Source organism: Aethalodelphis obliquidens, unplaced genomic scaffold (genome assembly GCF_003676395.1).
Source record: "Aethalodelphis obliquidens isolate GAN/ISIS:26980383/991018 unplaced genomic scaffold, ASM367639v1 scaffold72, whole genome shotgun sequence".
NCBI lineage: Eukaryota > Metazoa > Chordata > Mammalia > Artiodactyla > Delphinidae > Aethalodelphis > Aethalodelphis obliquidens.
In genome coordinates, this window is record NW_020838016.1 from 1,607,148 (window position 1) to 1,621,490 (window position 14,343).

At 43.7% G+C, this 14,343-nt stretch overlaps 2 protein-coding genes across 2 annotated transcripts in view; both read left to right on the forward strand.

The window, feature by feature from the left end:
* LOC113612139 (serotransferrin-like) overlaps positions 1-6,678 on the forward strand; it is a 31,354-nt gene extending 24,676 nt beyond the window's left edge. Inside the window, exons 15-17 of the mRNA XM_027091773.1 lie at positions 1,167-1,351; positions 2,602-2,791; positions 6,479-6,678. Of these exons, the coding sequence (XP_026947574.1) occupies positions 1,167-1,351; positions 2,602-2,791; positions 6,479-6,513 (410 nt within the window). The 3' untranslated portion in view covers positions 6,514-6,678. The remainder of the gene's footprint in view (positions 1-1,166; positions 1,352-2,601; positions 2,792-6,478) is intronic.
* A 4,585-nt stretch (positions 6,679-11,263) lies between these two features.
* The window catches only part of SRPRB (SRP receptor subunit beta), a 37,051-nt gene continuing 33,971 nt past the window's right edge, over positions 11,264-14,343 (forward strand). Inside the window, exons 1-3 of the mRNA XM_027091651.1 lie at positions 11,264-11,492; positions 12,056-12,150; positions 13,212-13,289. Coding sequence (XP_026947452.1) covers positions 11,264-11,492; positions 12,056-12,150; positions 13,212-13,289 — 402 coding nt within the window. The remainder of the gene's footprint in view (positions 11,493-12,055; positions 12,151-13,211; positions 13,290-14,343) is intronic.

The window sequence follows — 14,343 nt, forward strand, 5'->3', positions numbered from 1 at the left end:
CAGAGAAGCGTTCCTCTCTCCTCCTCTCAGGCCTACACATGTTACAGGACACACCTGAAAACTTGCCTTCCTGAGTTAATGTGCTCTCGCTGTGCTGGTTCCCTAGCTCACACAGCGTTTAGAGAGTGTTACACAAAATACAAAATGTTATTATCTGTGCCCTGCATTTTTGATTTTGGTATGTGTGCTATTTCCCCCCTCCAATAAGACTGTGTCTTGCAGAAGGCTGAGGACATGGTACTGAATAAATGCTTAAAGTACTAAGTAGAACAGAATGGGTTTGGAGAGAATAAGGATGGATTTCACTTGGAAGGTGTTGAGTTGGAGGGATGGGTAAGAAAAGAAAGGAGAAATGTTAAAAGGTGAGCAAAGATATGTGCAGGTACTGGTGGGAGGAAAGGCAGGCAATTTGGAGTTTTCTATAAAAACCAAAAGCGTACCTTTGGAGAGTGTAGGAAAAGGGATATTTTTGCTCTCCGTATAAATTTAAACTTTTAAAATACTGCATTCATATATTAGTTTTTCAATTAAATGAGAAAATTAAATTAAGCAAAAGACTGCAATCCTGTATTTTAGGAGAGAAGCAAAAACCAGGAAAACTTATTTGAGAATTGCCTTAGGAGGAAGGAGCTTAAGCCTTGAGAATAGGTGAGATGTTCTTTTTTCAGAGAGAATACAGAAAAGATGAAGCAAGGGGCTGAGAACAGGATATGGACCTGTATGCACAGAGGCATGCATGCATTCCACATAGAACTAGAACGAGTGAGCCAGATTTCACTCATAAAAGTGAAATCTTTGGCCCTTCCAAAAGGGCCTCTGGGGAAAGTTCTTTTGCTTGCTAGTGCCAGATGGTACAGCACAAACCTGCTTAGAGGGTCACATTCTTTCTACACTGGAGCAGGAGATCCAAATGCTTTGGAATTTAGAAGAAATGAAGATCATTTTGAACATCATCCATAGAATGTGGTTCCCCCTCCCCTGGCTGGGTGGGCAGATTGAATGGAGTGGTCTCTGGGAATTCCTGGTAACTCTCTTCCTCTCCACATTACTGTAACCCCTGCTGGCCACTGGGTCCAGGCCCTCCACACGCCAGTGGGTTGGTCACATCTCCCCAGTGAGGTGTGCCTTGATCAAAACTGTGGCTGACCCACCTTTTCTGTACCCAGGAAACAACACTGAAGAGTGGGCAAAAACACTGCAGGAGGAAGATTTTGAGCTGCTGTGCACCGATGGAAGCAGGAAGCCTGTGAAGCAGGCTATTGATTGCCACCTGGCCCGAGCCCCGAATCATGCTGTGGTCTCACGGGAAGATAAGGCAGCTTGTGTTCGCAGAATATTAGACAGACAGCAGGTATGGTGGCACAGACAGGGCCTCCAACCCTTTCTTCCTGGGTGTGTGTGGATTATTTGGGGATTTCCCAGCTGAGTCCCAGCCCTACCCCAGCATTCTTTTCCTGGAAGTTAGAACTGGGAGGGCATGGATTGTGGAACTGGATCTCCCAGGCCTCGCTCTGCTCACTAGAGATCAGACCCCATCTGATGCATGTTTCCCAGGGTCCAAGTACCTGCCTTGCAGCTCGACGCTGACCTTGCTCTGTGGTACCCTCATTTTCCCCACTTCTGCCTTTTTTAAAATGAAGGTGACTGATCCTATTTCCCAGCCCTTCTAGATACAAGTCATGAAATGTGGACTGTGTTTCTCTTGCTTAGGCATACTAAGAACCATTCCAACAGGCAGCAGAACCCAGGAACCTACCCTGAGGGAACTTGTCCTCTGGGGAAAACAACCAACCCAGGGCTGGCCTTGTGGGGAGAGAGACTGCCTGAGTATTTTAATCCTAAAGACCCCTCCACCCACAAACACCACCCTCCCCTCAGTGACAGCTTCCTGTCTGTTGATCCACCATTGGTTTTCTTCTTTTAAAAATTAATGATCCACCATTGGTTTTCTTCTTTTAAAAATTAAGATAGCTACCTTTGTGAGTCCTCTGAAGGTAAATGGTACTAATAATTAGTATTTAATGGACATTTCCTAAGTGCTAGATGGAATGCTAAATGTTCTGTAATCATTATTTCACTTACAATCTTAGAAGGCCTGGAGGAGTTGAGCCTCTTATCAAGATAGGATCAAAGATGAACTTTTAAGTTCATATGAACTTAAAAGTCAGATATGAACTTTTAACAGCTACCTGTACTACTCCTCACTGGGTTGCTCATATTTAATATTTTCTTTGACAATAATACTTAAAAGGGATATGCTTCTTCCCTCTCATTTCCTGGAAGCCACCCCCAAGACCATGGCCAACAAAGTGAGGAAGAGAGATCAGAGAAGTCAGCAGTGGGCAGGAGGCAGGGACTTCCCCAAGGAGATGGGACCAGGATAGACCCTACAGAGGACTTTGGGGCCTCATGGAAGTACAGATTTGTGGTCCATAATTGTATGAATGCCAGGTGATGGATGTGGAAAGATCCTGAGGCATCCTCTGCAGCTTCCCTTTCTTCCCAGGGCTGGTTCCCAGCTTCCAGTCTCCTCCATCCCATCCATGTGCTCCCAGCAGCTCTTTGCCACAGGTCCTCATGCACTTTCTGTCCATTTGACAGGCTCAATTTGGAAAAAATGGAAATAACTGCCCGAGCAGTTTTTGTTTGTTCGACTCAGAAAACAAGGACCTTCTGTTTAGGAGTGACACTAAATGTTTGGCTGCACTTCCGAACGCAACAACGTATGAAACCTACTTAGGAACTGAGTATGTCACAGCTGTGGCTAACCTGAGACAATGCTCAACCTCAAGTGAGTAAGAGGAACAGCATTGGGGAATCTGCAAAACGAACATGTGCGGGGTTCTGGGTGCTGGATACAAAAGGAGGAGCGGGCTGCAGTCCCCAGGAGATGACCAACAGACAGGATGAAATGCTGAGGGAACAATGCAATCCCAGCATGAATGAAAGGCTAACTTGCATGGGCTGATCGTAAGGGGGCACCGGCTGAAGGCACTGAGGTAGTGACTGCCAGGACATACAGAATTCCATGCTATTACTAAGAAAAGGAAGAGAGTTATGTGCCCATGCCAATTACTCTGCTCTAAACACTTTTTTATACAGTGCTGCCTTGTTCAAGATGGTAGCCTCTAGCTACATGTGGGTATTTAAACTTGTATTAGTATTAAACAAAATTTTAAATTTAGCTCCTCAGTCACACTAGCCATAATTCAAGTGCTCAATAGATACATGTGTCTCCACACAGATGAGCAAAGAGAACATTTCCAGCATTGCAGAGAGTTCTTTTACATGGTGCTGCTCCTGAAAGCTTGAACAATGATAAGTTCCAGTAACTCTAAAGTTGCCATACACACCACAGGCATACCTCGGAGATATTGCAGATTCAGTTTCAGACTATTGCAATAAAGGAATATTGCAATAAAGCAAGACATATGAAGTTTTTGGTTTTCCAGTGCACATAAAAGTTATGTTTATACTACAGTATAAAGTGTGCAATAGCATTATGTGTAAAAAGTGTCTAACAAGGTACGTACCTTAATTAAAAAATACTTTATTGCCAAAAAATGCTAACCATCATCTGAGCCTTCAGCAAGTCATAATCTCCTTGCTGGTGGAGGGTCTTCCCTCAGTGGTGATGGCTGCTGACTGATCAGGGTGGTGGTTGCTGAAGGCTGAGGTGACTCTGGCAATTTCTTAAAATAAGACGACAATTAAGTTTGCCCCATCAATTGACTCTTCTTTTATGAAGGATTTCTCTGTAGCATGCAATGCTGTTTGACAGCATTTTACCTGCAGCAGAACTTCTTTCAAAATTGGAGTTCCATCCTCTCAAGCCCTGCCGTTAGTTTATCAACTAAGTTTATATAATATTCTAAATCCTTTGTTGTCATTTCAACAATCTTCACAGCATCTTCACCATGAGTAGATTTCATCCCAAGAAACCACTCTCTTTGCTCATCCATGAGAAGCAACTCCTTATTCATTAAAGTTTTATCATGAGATTGCAGCAAGTCAGTCACATCTTCAGGTTCCTCTTCTAATTCTAGGTCTCTTGCTATTTCCACCACATCTGCAGTTACTTCCTCCACTGAAGTCTTGAACCCCTTATAGTCACCTATGAGGATTGGAATCAACTTCTCTCAAATTCCTGTTCATGATGATATTTTGACCTTTCTCCATGAATCAAAAATATTCTTAATGGCATCTAGAATGAGGAATCCTTTCCAGAAGGTTTTCATTTGACTTTGCCCAGACCCACCAGAGGAATCACTATCTATGGCAGCTATAGCCTTATGGAATATATTTCTTTCATAACGAGACTTGAGAGTCAGAATCACTCCTTGATCCATGGGCTGCAGAATGGATGTTGTGTTAGCAGGCATGAAAACAACATTAATCTTGTACATCTCCATCAGAGCTCTTGGGTTACCATGTACATTTTTAGTGAGCACTCATATTTCGAAAGGAATCTTTTTTTCTGAGCAGTAGGTCTCAATAGTGGGCTTAATATATTCAGTAAACCATATTGTAAACAGATGTACTGTCATCCAGGCTTTGTTGTTCCCTTTATAGAGCATATGCAGAGGAGACTAAGCATAATTCTTAAGGGCCCTAGGATTTTTGAAATGGTAAATGAGCATTGGCTTCAATTTCAAGTCACCAGCTGCATTAGCCCCTAACAAGAGAGTCAGCCTGTCCTTTGAAGCTCTGAAGCCAGGCATTGACTTCTCCTCTCTAGCTATGAAAGTCCTAGATGGCATCTTCTTCCAATAGAAGGCTGTTTTGTCTACATGGAAAATCTGTTGTTTAGTGTAGCCACCTTCATTAACTATCTTAGGTAGGTCTCTGTGTAACTTGCTGTAGCTTCTACATCAGCACTTGCTGCTTCACTTTGCACTTTTATGTTCTGGAGATGGCTTCTTTCCTTAAACCTCATGAACCAACCTCTGCTGGCTTCAGACATTTCTCCTGCAGCTTCCTCACCTCTCTCAGCCTTCACAGAACTGAAGAGAGTTAGGGCCTTTCTCTGGATTAGGCTTTAGCTTAAGGGAATGTTGTGGCTGGTTTGATCCTTTATCTAGGCCATTAAAACTTTCTCCATATCAGGAATAAGGCTGTTTCTTATCATTTCTGTGTCCACTGGAGCAGCACTTTTAACTTCCTTCAAGAACTCTTCCTTTGTGTCCACAACTTGGCTAACTGTTTGGCACAAGACGCCCAGCTTGTCTTTGGACAGGCCTTCCTCACTAAGCTTAATCACATCTAGCTTTTGATTTAAAGTGAGAGATGTGCAACTCTTCCTTTCACTTGAACATTTAGAGGCCAGTGTAGGGTTATTAACCGGCCTAATTTCAATATTGTTGTGCTGGTGGAGCAGTCAGAACACACACAACATTTATCGATTAAGTTTGCCATGTTAATGGGCATGGCTTGTGGTGCCCCAAAACAATTAATAATAGTAACACCAAGGACTACTGACCACAGATCACCATAACAAATATATAATAATAACGAAAAAGTCTGAAATATTTCAAGAATTACCAAAATGTGACACAGAGACATGAAGTTAGCAAATGTTATTGGGAAAATGGCGCCCGTAGACTTGCTTGATGCAGGGTTACCACAAACCTTCAATTTGTAAAAAACACAACGTCTGTGAAGTGCAATAAAGCGAAGCACAATAAAATGAGGTCTGCCTGTGCTTATCTAGAACACCAGTTTTCTAAGAACTAGAATACAGTAAAACACACCTTTGTACTATAGCTATGTTGGACATCATTTAATGACTTGGAATCATTTGGAAGATGTGGGAGAATACCATGTAGCTATAGGGAGGTTATTCTTCAACTGCAGAGTGCAGGTCCATAAGCCACAGTCCTTAAGATACTGATTCCCAGGTCCTGGGGATACTGATTCAGCAAGTCTGTGCCAGGTCCAGGGTTTCTGCATTTAAACAGCTGCCCACATAATTCTGGTATAAGGAAGGATCCATGGCCACTGTTCTGAGTACCCAGGTTGTATTTACCTAACCTATATAGTCTGTGAGGGGGTGGAGACTCTGTCCCTGCTGTACCCTGCTCCATCCCCAGCTCCCAGGACGGAAACTGGCACGTGCTGGGTGCTTAGTGCATCTCATTATGTTAGTTCCTCACTTGGATCAGAGAGGACAGTCCTCCCAGGCTCGTTCCAGCCACATGGACTCAGGCGTGTGAGCCCTGCCCGTAAGACACAAGATGGGGGATGATGTAGGGCAGGGAAATCCTGTTACCATTCTTGGTGTGAGACACTGCCCACTGTAGGCACAGGAGCTGTGCAGGCAGGAGGAGGAGGCCACTAGGAGAACGGCCAGGTCCACCCATCAGAAGAGCAGGGCAACGGGTCTGAGCACTTTTGTATCAGGCTTAACTGTTGATTCACTTAACAGAAAACAAATATAGGTAGATATTAACTGCCCTACCCCTCTGCTCTGTCCCCACAGAACTCCTGGAAGCCTGCAGTTTCCACAGACCTTAAAATCCAAGAGTGGGGCCACCACCTGATGGAGATGGGAGCTCACCGGACCCATAAGCTTCCCCTGGTTTTGCTGGTCTGAGTGGTTTGGTTGCCTTCAGTTTGGTGGTGGCACCTCTGCGGGACAAAATAAAAATAAAAGTTATTATTGGTTTTATCTTTTAAAAACTTCATTTTTTCCCTAAATGTTTGGTCTGGAAGGACTAAATACATGTGCAACTAGCCCTTCCTTCAGAGCTCGAGATTCATTTGCTCTTTCCCATAGCCATACCTCCTGGGTACAGTCCAAGTAGGAATTCTTTCTAAAAGGGGTCTGCATGGTCATTATAATATAATCAAGTGTATAAGGCTGTGTGTGTGTTGTGTGTGTGTGTGTGTGTGTGTGTGTGTGTGTGTGTGTGTTGCTGGGGAAAGGGGAGGAAGGAGGATGCAGAGTAAGTATTGAGATGGAGCGTTCAAGGCAGTACAGAAAAAGAATATAGACGATTTACACATTTAAAATATTTTCCATAAATTTCATCAGGTATACGTGAAGTCCTGACTCTTACTGCTTGGAAAAGTGAATCACTGGAAACTCTTCTTGCTAAAAATCATAGCTTGACCCCGCCTCCCATGGCAGTCACTGCCCTGTCTCCTCCCATTCTTAGTGGAGCTCCTGAAAGGTGGAGCCTTATTCTTCCCACCCCTCACTGGTTATTAATGGCTGAACACAGGGAAATCAGTCTTCTGCTCCACTCACATCCCTGCAGCTACTCGGGTCAAGGTTACCACCCACCTGCTAGCTGTGAAAACCAACTTGTTCTTTCATCCTTGAGTCTGTTTACTAACTTGATATGGCTGACCACTCACCCTTCCTTGGAACCCTCTCCCAGTTTCTCTGACACAGCAGCTCTTCGCTTTGGTTCCTACCTCTCTGTCCTCTTGTGGTCTTACTGTGGGCTCATCCTACCAGTTCTGAAAAGTAGGGTAATCTTCCCGGGGTTCTTCTCTTGATCCAGTGCTTTTCCAGGCCCTCCGTAAGCAATGAGAATGACTCCTGGGCATCTACATCTATTGTGCTCACCCCTGCTTCCAGCATCCCACACTCACACCTCCCCCTGCCTGTGCATCTATACAGTAGAGTTCGCACAGCAATCGGAAGCCCAACAGAAAGAAAAGTGAGGTGATCATCTTACCCCTTCCCTCTCCTGCTTCCCTAATCCAACTATTGTTTCCATATATTTCATACTGGGTAAAGACATGGTCTGCTACCCACTCACAGGAGTCATAAACTGAGGAGTCAAATTTCAATTCACTCTTTCCCCTCATTCCACATCCAATGTCAGCAAGTTCTGCTGATTTTGCCTTCTAAACAACTCTTCAGTTTGCCCCTTTGTTTCCTAACTCCTATACACTTTGGGGAAGAGCTGCAGGTAGGGGGTTCTGAACACAACAGTCCACATCTCTCAACTTTCTAGTAACCAAGGAAACAGACCCTGGGTCCACTTTGCAGACCAGACCTGATGTTTACCTTTTTACATACAGTCCTGCTTTGCTTTGAGTCTAGCAACACTCTGCTTTATGTAATATCCACCTAAACTCCACCCTCACCTCAAATCCTATAATAATTCTTTCTTTTCCTTTGTTTGGTGAGATGTCCCACCATTCCTCTGGCGTGTGGTCTGTCTTATTGCAATGAGCCAACAAATCTAATTTTATCAACAATGCGCTGAGTACCTACCATGATCCAGGCACTGTTCTAGGGACTGTGAACACAGCAAGGCATATTATAGTCTCTGAAAATAATTTCTGTCTATTTTTTATTTATTCCTCCCTCTAGACTGCCTTCTTGTCAGTATATCTGTACAATGTCTGAAATCATGTTCACCAGATACTATTGGTATAAAAACTAAGGTGATTTGTGTTTTTCTTCTTTGATCTTTCATTATTATATTGAGTTTTTAATATAATAAATGTCTCATTTTAATTCTTTTTTTAAAAATCCTCCATTTTTTCAAAGAAACAGAGTTAAAGAGATAAGCCAGAGTAGGGGAATCACATGATTGGTGTCCTTGAGTCTGAGATAGGTTCCATTGTGATTTGGAGCTGCTGGGAACAGGAGAGAAAAATGCGTCCAGTGAATGAGACATTTTAATTAATGGAAGAGAAGAAAAAATTGTCTATGTTGGTTTTGTTGTAACTCTCCATCTGCTGTTAGAATCAGGCAGCAGAGCACTTTCAGCCAGCAGCAGTCAGTGTCTGCACGTCCTTCCTTGACATCCATCCCCACAGAGCCCCTGGGAGACTGCGGAGTCCCTGAGGCGGAGACGTGCGAGGACAGGAAGCCTCCGACGCCATTCTCTCCTGCTCTCATTACTGAGAATGGCAGCACCACCTTCTAAGACGGGTGGAAGGTGTGCACATTTCTTCTGCCTTCATAATACGCAGGAAACAAATTGAAAAACAGCAGGACCATGTCTTATCAAAGCCCTGCTTCCTCATCCCCAAATTTCACCACCAACACGGCACTTGTTCACTCACGTAGCTCTGACTAAAAATCCCTATACACTGAGGACATTTCTGGTAGGTGTTCTCCATGCCTGGCCCTTCCTCCTTCCCTGCATTTTTAGTCCCTAACAGAAGTTATTATAAAGGAACTGTGTGTGTGTGTGTGTGTGTGTGTGTGTGTGTGTGTGTGTGTGTTGGGTGGTGGATACAGAGCAGGGATCAAGACCATAAGAAAGAAAAGAAATAGAATGTGGTAAGATTACTGTCAGTTCTGACAGTTTTAATTCATAATGCTAATTTAAAATATAGAAGTTGGTTTACTAAATTTAACCTCCCATCCTAAACATCCTTCCTTAATCTGGAGTCCCTGTTGCCTACCTTTATCAATGAAATGCCTGGAAAATGAATTTTACTGTGTTAGAGCATATAGTCAAGCATAAAGGAGCCCGACTGCCTGGAATCGGTGGGTAGGTTACTCAATCCCTGTCCCAGTTTTCCCTCTGTAAAATTGGGATAATGGGTCATTGTGAGGATTAAACAAATTAATAAATTTAAAGTATTTAGAACAATGCCTGGCTCTAGCAACCACTCATTAATGTGAGCAATTATCCTCATTACCTTGTCTCCCCCCGCCCCTCCCCGCTGTTCCCCCTGAGCTCACTTTTCACTCAAGCCTTCAACCTCTGCTGCAGAGATGCTGCTAGCCAATTCCAGGACACGTTTTACTCCTGTGTCGCTGACCCTCCCTTCTCAAGCTTCTTTGTGGGGTTCCCTCTCCTCCTCATTCCTCATGCTCTCCACAATTTAATGACCGCTTGTTTACATATGACTTCCAAATGAAAATCTAGCACCTATTGCTGACTTCACATTTGTTTACGGTATCACCTGCTTGATATACGATTTCAGACTTCCCAGAGGCACTGGTAACTCCATATACACAAAAGAGAGGCAGTTTTCATCCTGGCTATGTCCCCAGCTCCAAAGACCCTTCAACTGAGTTCTCTGATTCGCGTTAAGCACTTTGATCTTCCCAGCAACACACACCAAGTGCTTCAGATGCAGTCTTGATAGCTCTCCTTCTCCTTAACTCAGCTTATCCAATTAATCACTAAATCCTATATATTTTCCTTCTAAATATCTCTCATGTCTGTGCCCTCCTTTCCACTTTCCACATTTCCCTGGTTCAGACCCTGTGCATCATTTGCCAAAACACTGCAACAGCACCAGCTGGTCTCCCTGCCTCCAGTCTTTTCTCTCTCAAACCATAGTTCTCCATTGATCTGCCAGTCATCTATTTCACTCTCAACTGAAACTTCTTACTGCACTCTAGATAAAGTCTAGGTTCCTCAGCATAGCACACGGTCCCTTCACGTCTGGTTTTTGCCAACATTTCCTGCTTCATCTCCTGCCACTTCTGCTGAAATGACACCTGCTTAGTGACAGAGACTGCAAACTGACAGCCCCTAGGCCGGCTACTTCTGACCCTATGAGGTGTTTTATTTGGGCTACAAGTTTTCATTACTTGCTGAAATTTAAAAAGTGGAAAATTTCTCTTAAAAACCTTTCTTTCTGGCTTCTCTTGAAAAACTGAAGAACTGGCCACCTTGCTCCCACATACCTGCCTGGCAGAGCGGTGGCTGCCCCCTTAGGGCAGGAGTGACAGTTTTCAACAGGCTCTGCCCGTCCCATTGACTTTCCTGGCTGCTTCCCTTAACGTAGGTATCTCAGTTGCAGCCCTGGATTTACAGTGTAGGGACACTGAATTGCTCTTTTCTTCTGCACAGAGCACCCTTTCTCCTGTTTCACCTGCAGAGGATAACTCATCCTTCATGGCTCAGTTCCTGTCGTTTTCCTCCGGGAGCTTTTCTCTGAACCCATGTGGACTAGGCGCCCCTTTCTGCATTCCCATACCGCACCTTACATCTTCGGTCACACCTCCTGCCACGTGATTTTCCGATGAAATATTTGTGTAATGCTTGAGTTCCTCACAAGACACTTCACCTCACGAAGGGAGCGACTAGAAATCTTCAGCAGAGATTTCTTGAGCCATTTATTTTATTCATCCATCATTTTGTCAACAACCATGAAGAGAGCGGCGACATCTGACTCATATCTTAAAGGATGAGCGTGTAACTCATACTTGTGTCTGGCAGCTCAGTCTTTTCGGCGGGAGCGCAGTGTCCAAGAGAACTACAACTACCATCAGGACCTTCGGGGTCCCGGCCTCCGAAGGAGGAAATATAACCTAGGAACTACCACTCCCGTGATGCTCCGCTTCGGACGCCTGCGCAGAGCCGAGGGCCACGTTGCTTTTGCGGTGCCGGGTAGCAAGATCTCAGCCATGGCTTCCGCGGACTCCCGGCGGATGGGGAACGGCGGCAGTGTCGGAGGCGCCTTCCAGCTCTACCTGGACTCCTTGCGGCAGGAACTGTGGCAGAGGGACCCGACGCTGCTGTCAGTCGTGGTGGCGCTCGTCGCGGTGCTGCTGACGCTGGGTAAAGAGGCGGTCGGTAGATATGGCGGGTGCAGGGCTGGCGGGGATCCGAGCTTGGACTGGGCTTGTGCAGACCGCGGACGCGGAACGGACATGGCACCGGGGGGGCGTCTAGAGAGGGGGACTCACCCCTTATACCAACCTGCCCTCCTGCCTGAAGCAGCAGGAGCAGCTCAGCGTTACTAGCCCCTGTTCTGCGTGAACGCGCGGTTCTCTCCCTTTCATTGCTCTTGCTACGAAGACTCCAATGGTCGTCGTTCCAAGTTTGAGCATCCTATGTTTGCGAACTGGGCGCTGGGGATACAAAGCTAATGAGCAAGATTGCGCTTGAAGAGTACATCGTCGGTGTAGGGGCTGCAGATGCAAAAAAATTGACAGTTGTTAGTGTCAGGCACTCAGCGGAGTCCCTAAAACAATAATGATTATAATGGTGGTAATAACAATGGAGGTAAGTTCCAGGTGAATGAAGTGTTCTGTGGTAGACTTAATTTCCCACAGCCCAACCATACATGCATATTGTTGATAATCAAGGCATAATTTTGGTTGTTTTTCTCTATTCCACAGTGTTCTGGAAGTTCATCCGGAGCAGAAGGAGCAGTCAAAGAGCTGTTCTTCTTGTTGGCCTTTGTGACTCCGGGAAAACATTGCTTTTTGTCAGAGTAAATGCTTTGATTTACACCTCTCTTAAACTTGATAGGAAATTTGAGGGCACCCCATTAGTCCTGTGAGGTGTACTTTGGAAAAGAAGCTGTGCTGACAAATTGGGGAGTTAATTCTTGAATCACTTGGTAGGATGAAAAGACTCTTGAAAAGCTCTTAAACTGGAATTTGACCATTTCTGTTCTCTTGTACTTGCCAGATACTTACATTTAACCCTTATCCCATTTAAGGGTTTTATATACTAACTACTTTCATGTCATGGCTAAGGATGCCAGACCAGCTGGAGAGATAGAGGGCAGTAATCTGTATACAGTGTATAATTCTTCTGAGACTTTGTCAAAGAAACCTTTTTAAAGGGTGATTCTTCTTCTGCCTATTGGCTACTTAGGCTTCTTTTCACTAATATTTATTTTGAGTCCATGTAGTATTTTTATTTATTTATTTATTTATTTTTTGCGGTATGCGAGCCTCTCACTGTTGCGGAGCACAGGCTCCGGATGCGCAGGCTCAGCAGCCATGGCTCACGGGCCCAGCCGCTCCGCGGCATGTGGGATCTTCCCGGACCGGGGCACGAACTCGTGTCCCCTGCATCGGCAGGCGGGCTCTCAACCACTGCACCACCAGGGAAGCCCTATGTAGTATTTTTAAATGTTTGGTTTTTGCTACAGAGAGTAGCGGAGGTTTTCTTCTGATTACTCTTCTTTTTGAGAGTATAAATTATTTCCCTTCCACTTTGATGATTGTAAATGTTGATGGAAGGTCAGTAAATTTGGCCACTAACCGTTTGAAACTATTATTTGAAAATAATAGTTTAAAAATAATAGTTATCCCCCTCCTCTCGTTAAGGAGAGGGGAATGAAGTTTGCAATTAATTAGATTTTTGTACAAGCAAAGGAAGAAAGAAAAAAAAAACTAATATGGTCCTTTTCAGCTATTGCAAGTAACATTCGTTTATTTGACCTTACACCTAGGAGAGTTAGAGCAAAGTTACTTTCTTTAGGTTTGCTATTTATATGTTTACTCTGATCTCCCCCATGTTGTGTTTTGTTTTGTTTTACAGTTGTTAACAGGCCTTTACAGAGACACTCAGACTTCCATCACTGACAGCTCTGCTGCCTACAGAATCAACAATAACAGGGTAAGAGGTTCCTAGAATGTGGGGAGTCTGACAGTTTTACTTTACTTCGGTGTGTCAGGAAAAGACATTTCTAGGATAAATTAGTCTGAGGGCATAGGTACGTTCATAGCTTATTTTTATGGATAAATATTGTGCATGTGACAAATTCTTCTTTTGACCATCCAAGCAGTGGACTTAATCATGCCCTCCCCTGCTTTGTTGTACCTTATGCACACTGATTATTTATTAATTTTTGTTTCTGTGTCTTAATTCCAACTTTACCATGAGTTCTTAAGAGTGAGCATTAAGCCTTTTTCTTTAGTACATGTATATGGGACAAAAATTCAGAAGGTTAGAAAGGATATTTGGTGAAAAGTAATTTTGCCTTTCCTATCCCTTCTTACAAGTCTTCTCTTTGGAGGTAGTAACTTACCATTTTCCTGTATAGCCTTCCAGATGGTCTGTGCTATACAAACATATCTGTATATCTTTACTTTTTTCTTTTTTAACACTGTGTTCTACCCCCTCCTGTTTTTTTTTTTTTTTTATTTTAACAATATAACTGATACAGCTTGGATTTGTTTTCATTTTTTCTTCCTCATTTGCATACATAGTACTACCAGGTTGTTTTATGACCTGCATAGTATTCCATTACGTGGCTATACCATACAATTTTTTTTTTCCTTTCTTAAAGCCTTTACTTTTGAGACATGACAGAAAAATCTTACAGGTACACATGGAAAAGTAGTACATGATCACAGTTGAATGTGAAGACAGTATAATCAGAAAGCTTTTACTCCTGTCAACTAATGTTGAGTTTTTATTTAATAAGAGCCCTATTAACAGACATTTAGTTTTTTGGTTGTTACAATCTTGCTTTTACAAACAGTGTTGCAGTGGATATCTTATGGAGTATACATGAGTATATTTAAAAAACACCAATAAGGAATCGTGAGAAGGACTTTTTATGTACCTGTATGGCCCCAGAATGTAGATAGTGACTGCCAAGCCAATTATAATGCTTAATAGGTATTTAGTGAGTGAGTGGAAGGAAGGTGGGTGGATGACTGATTGG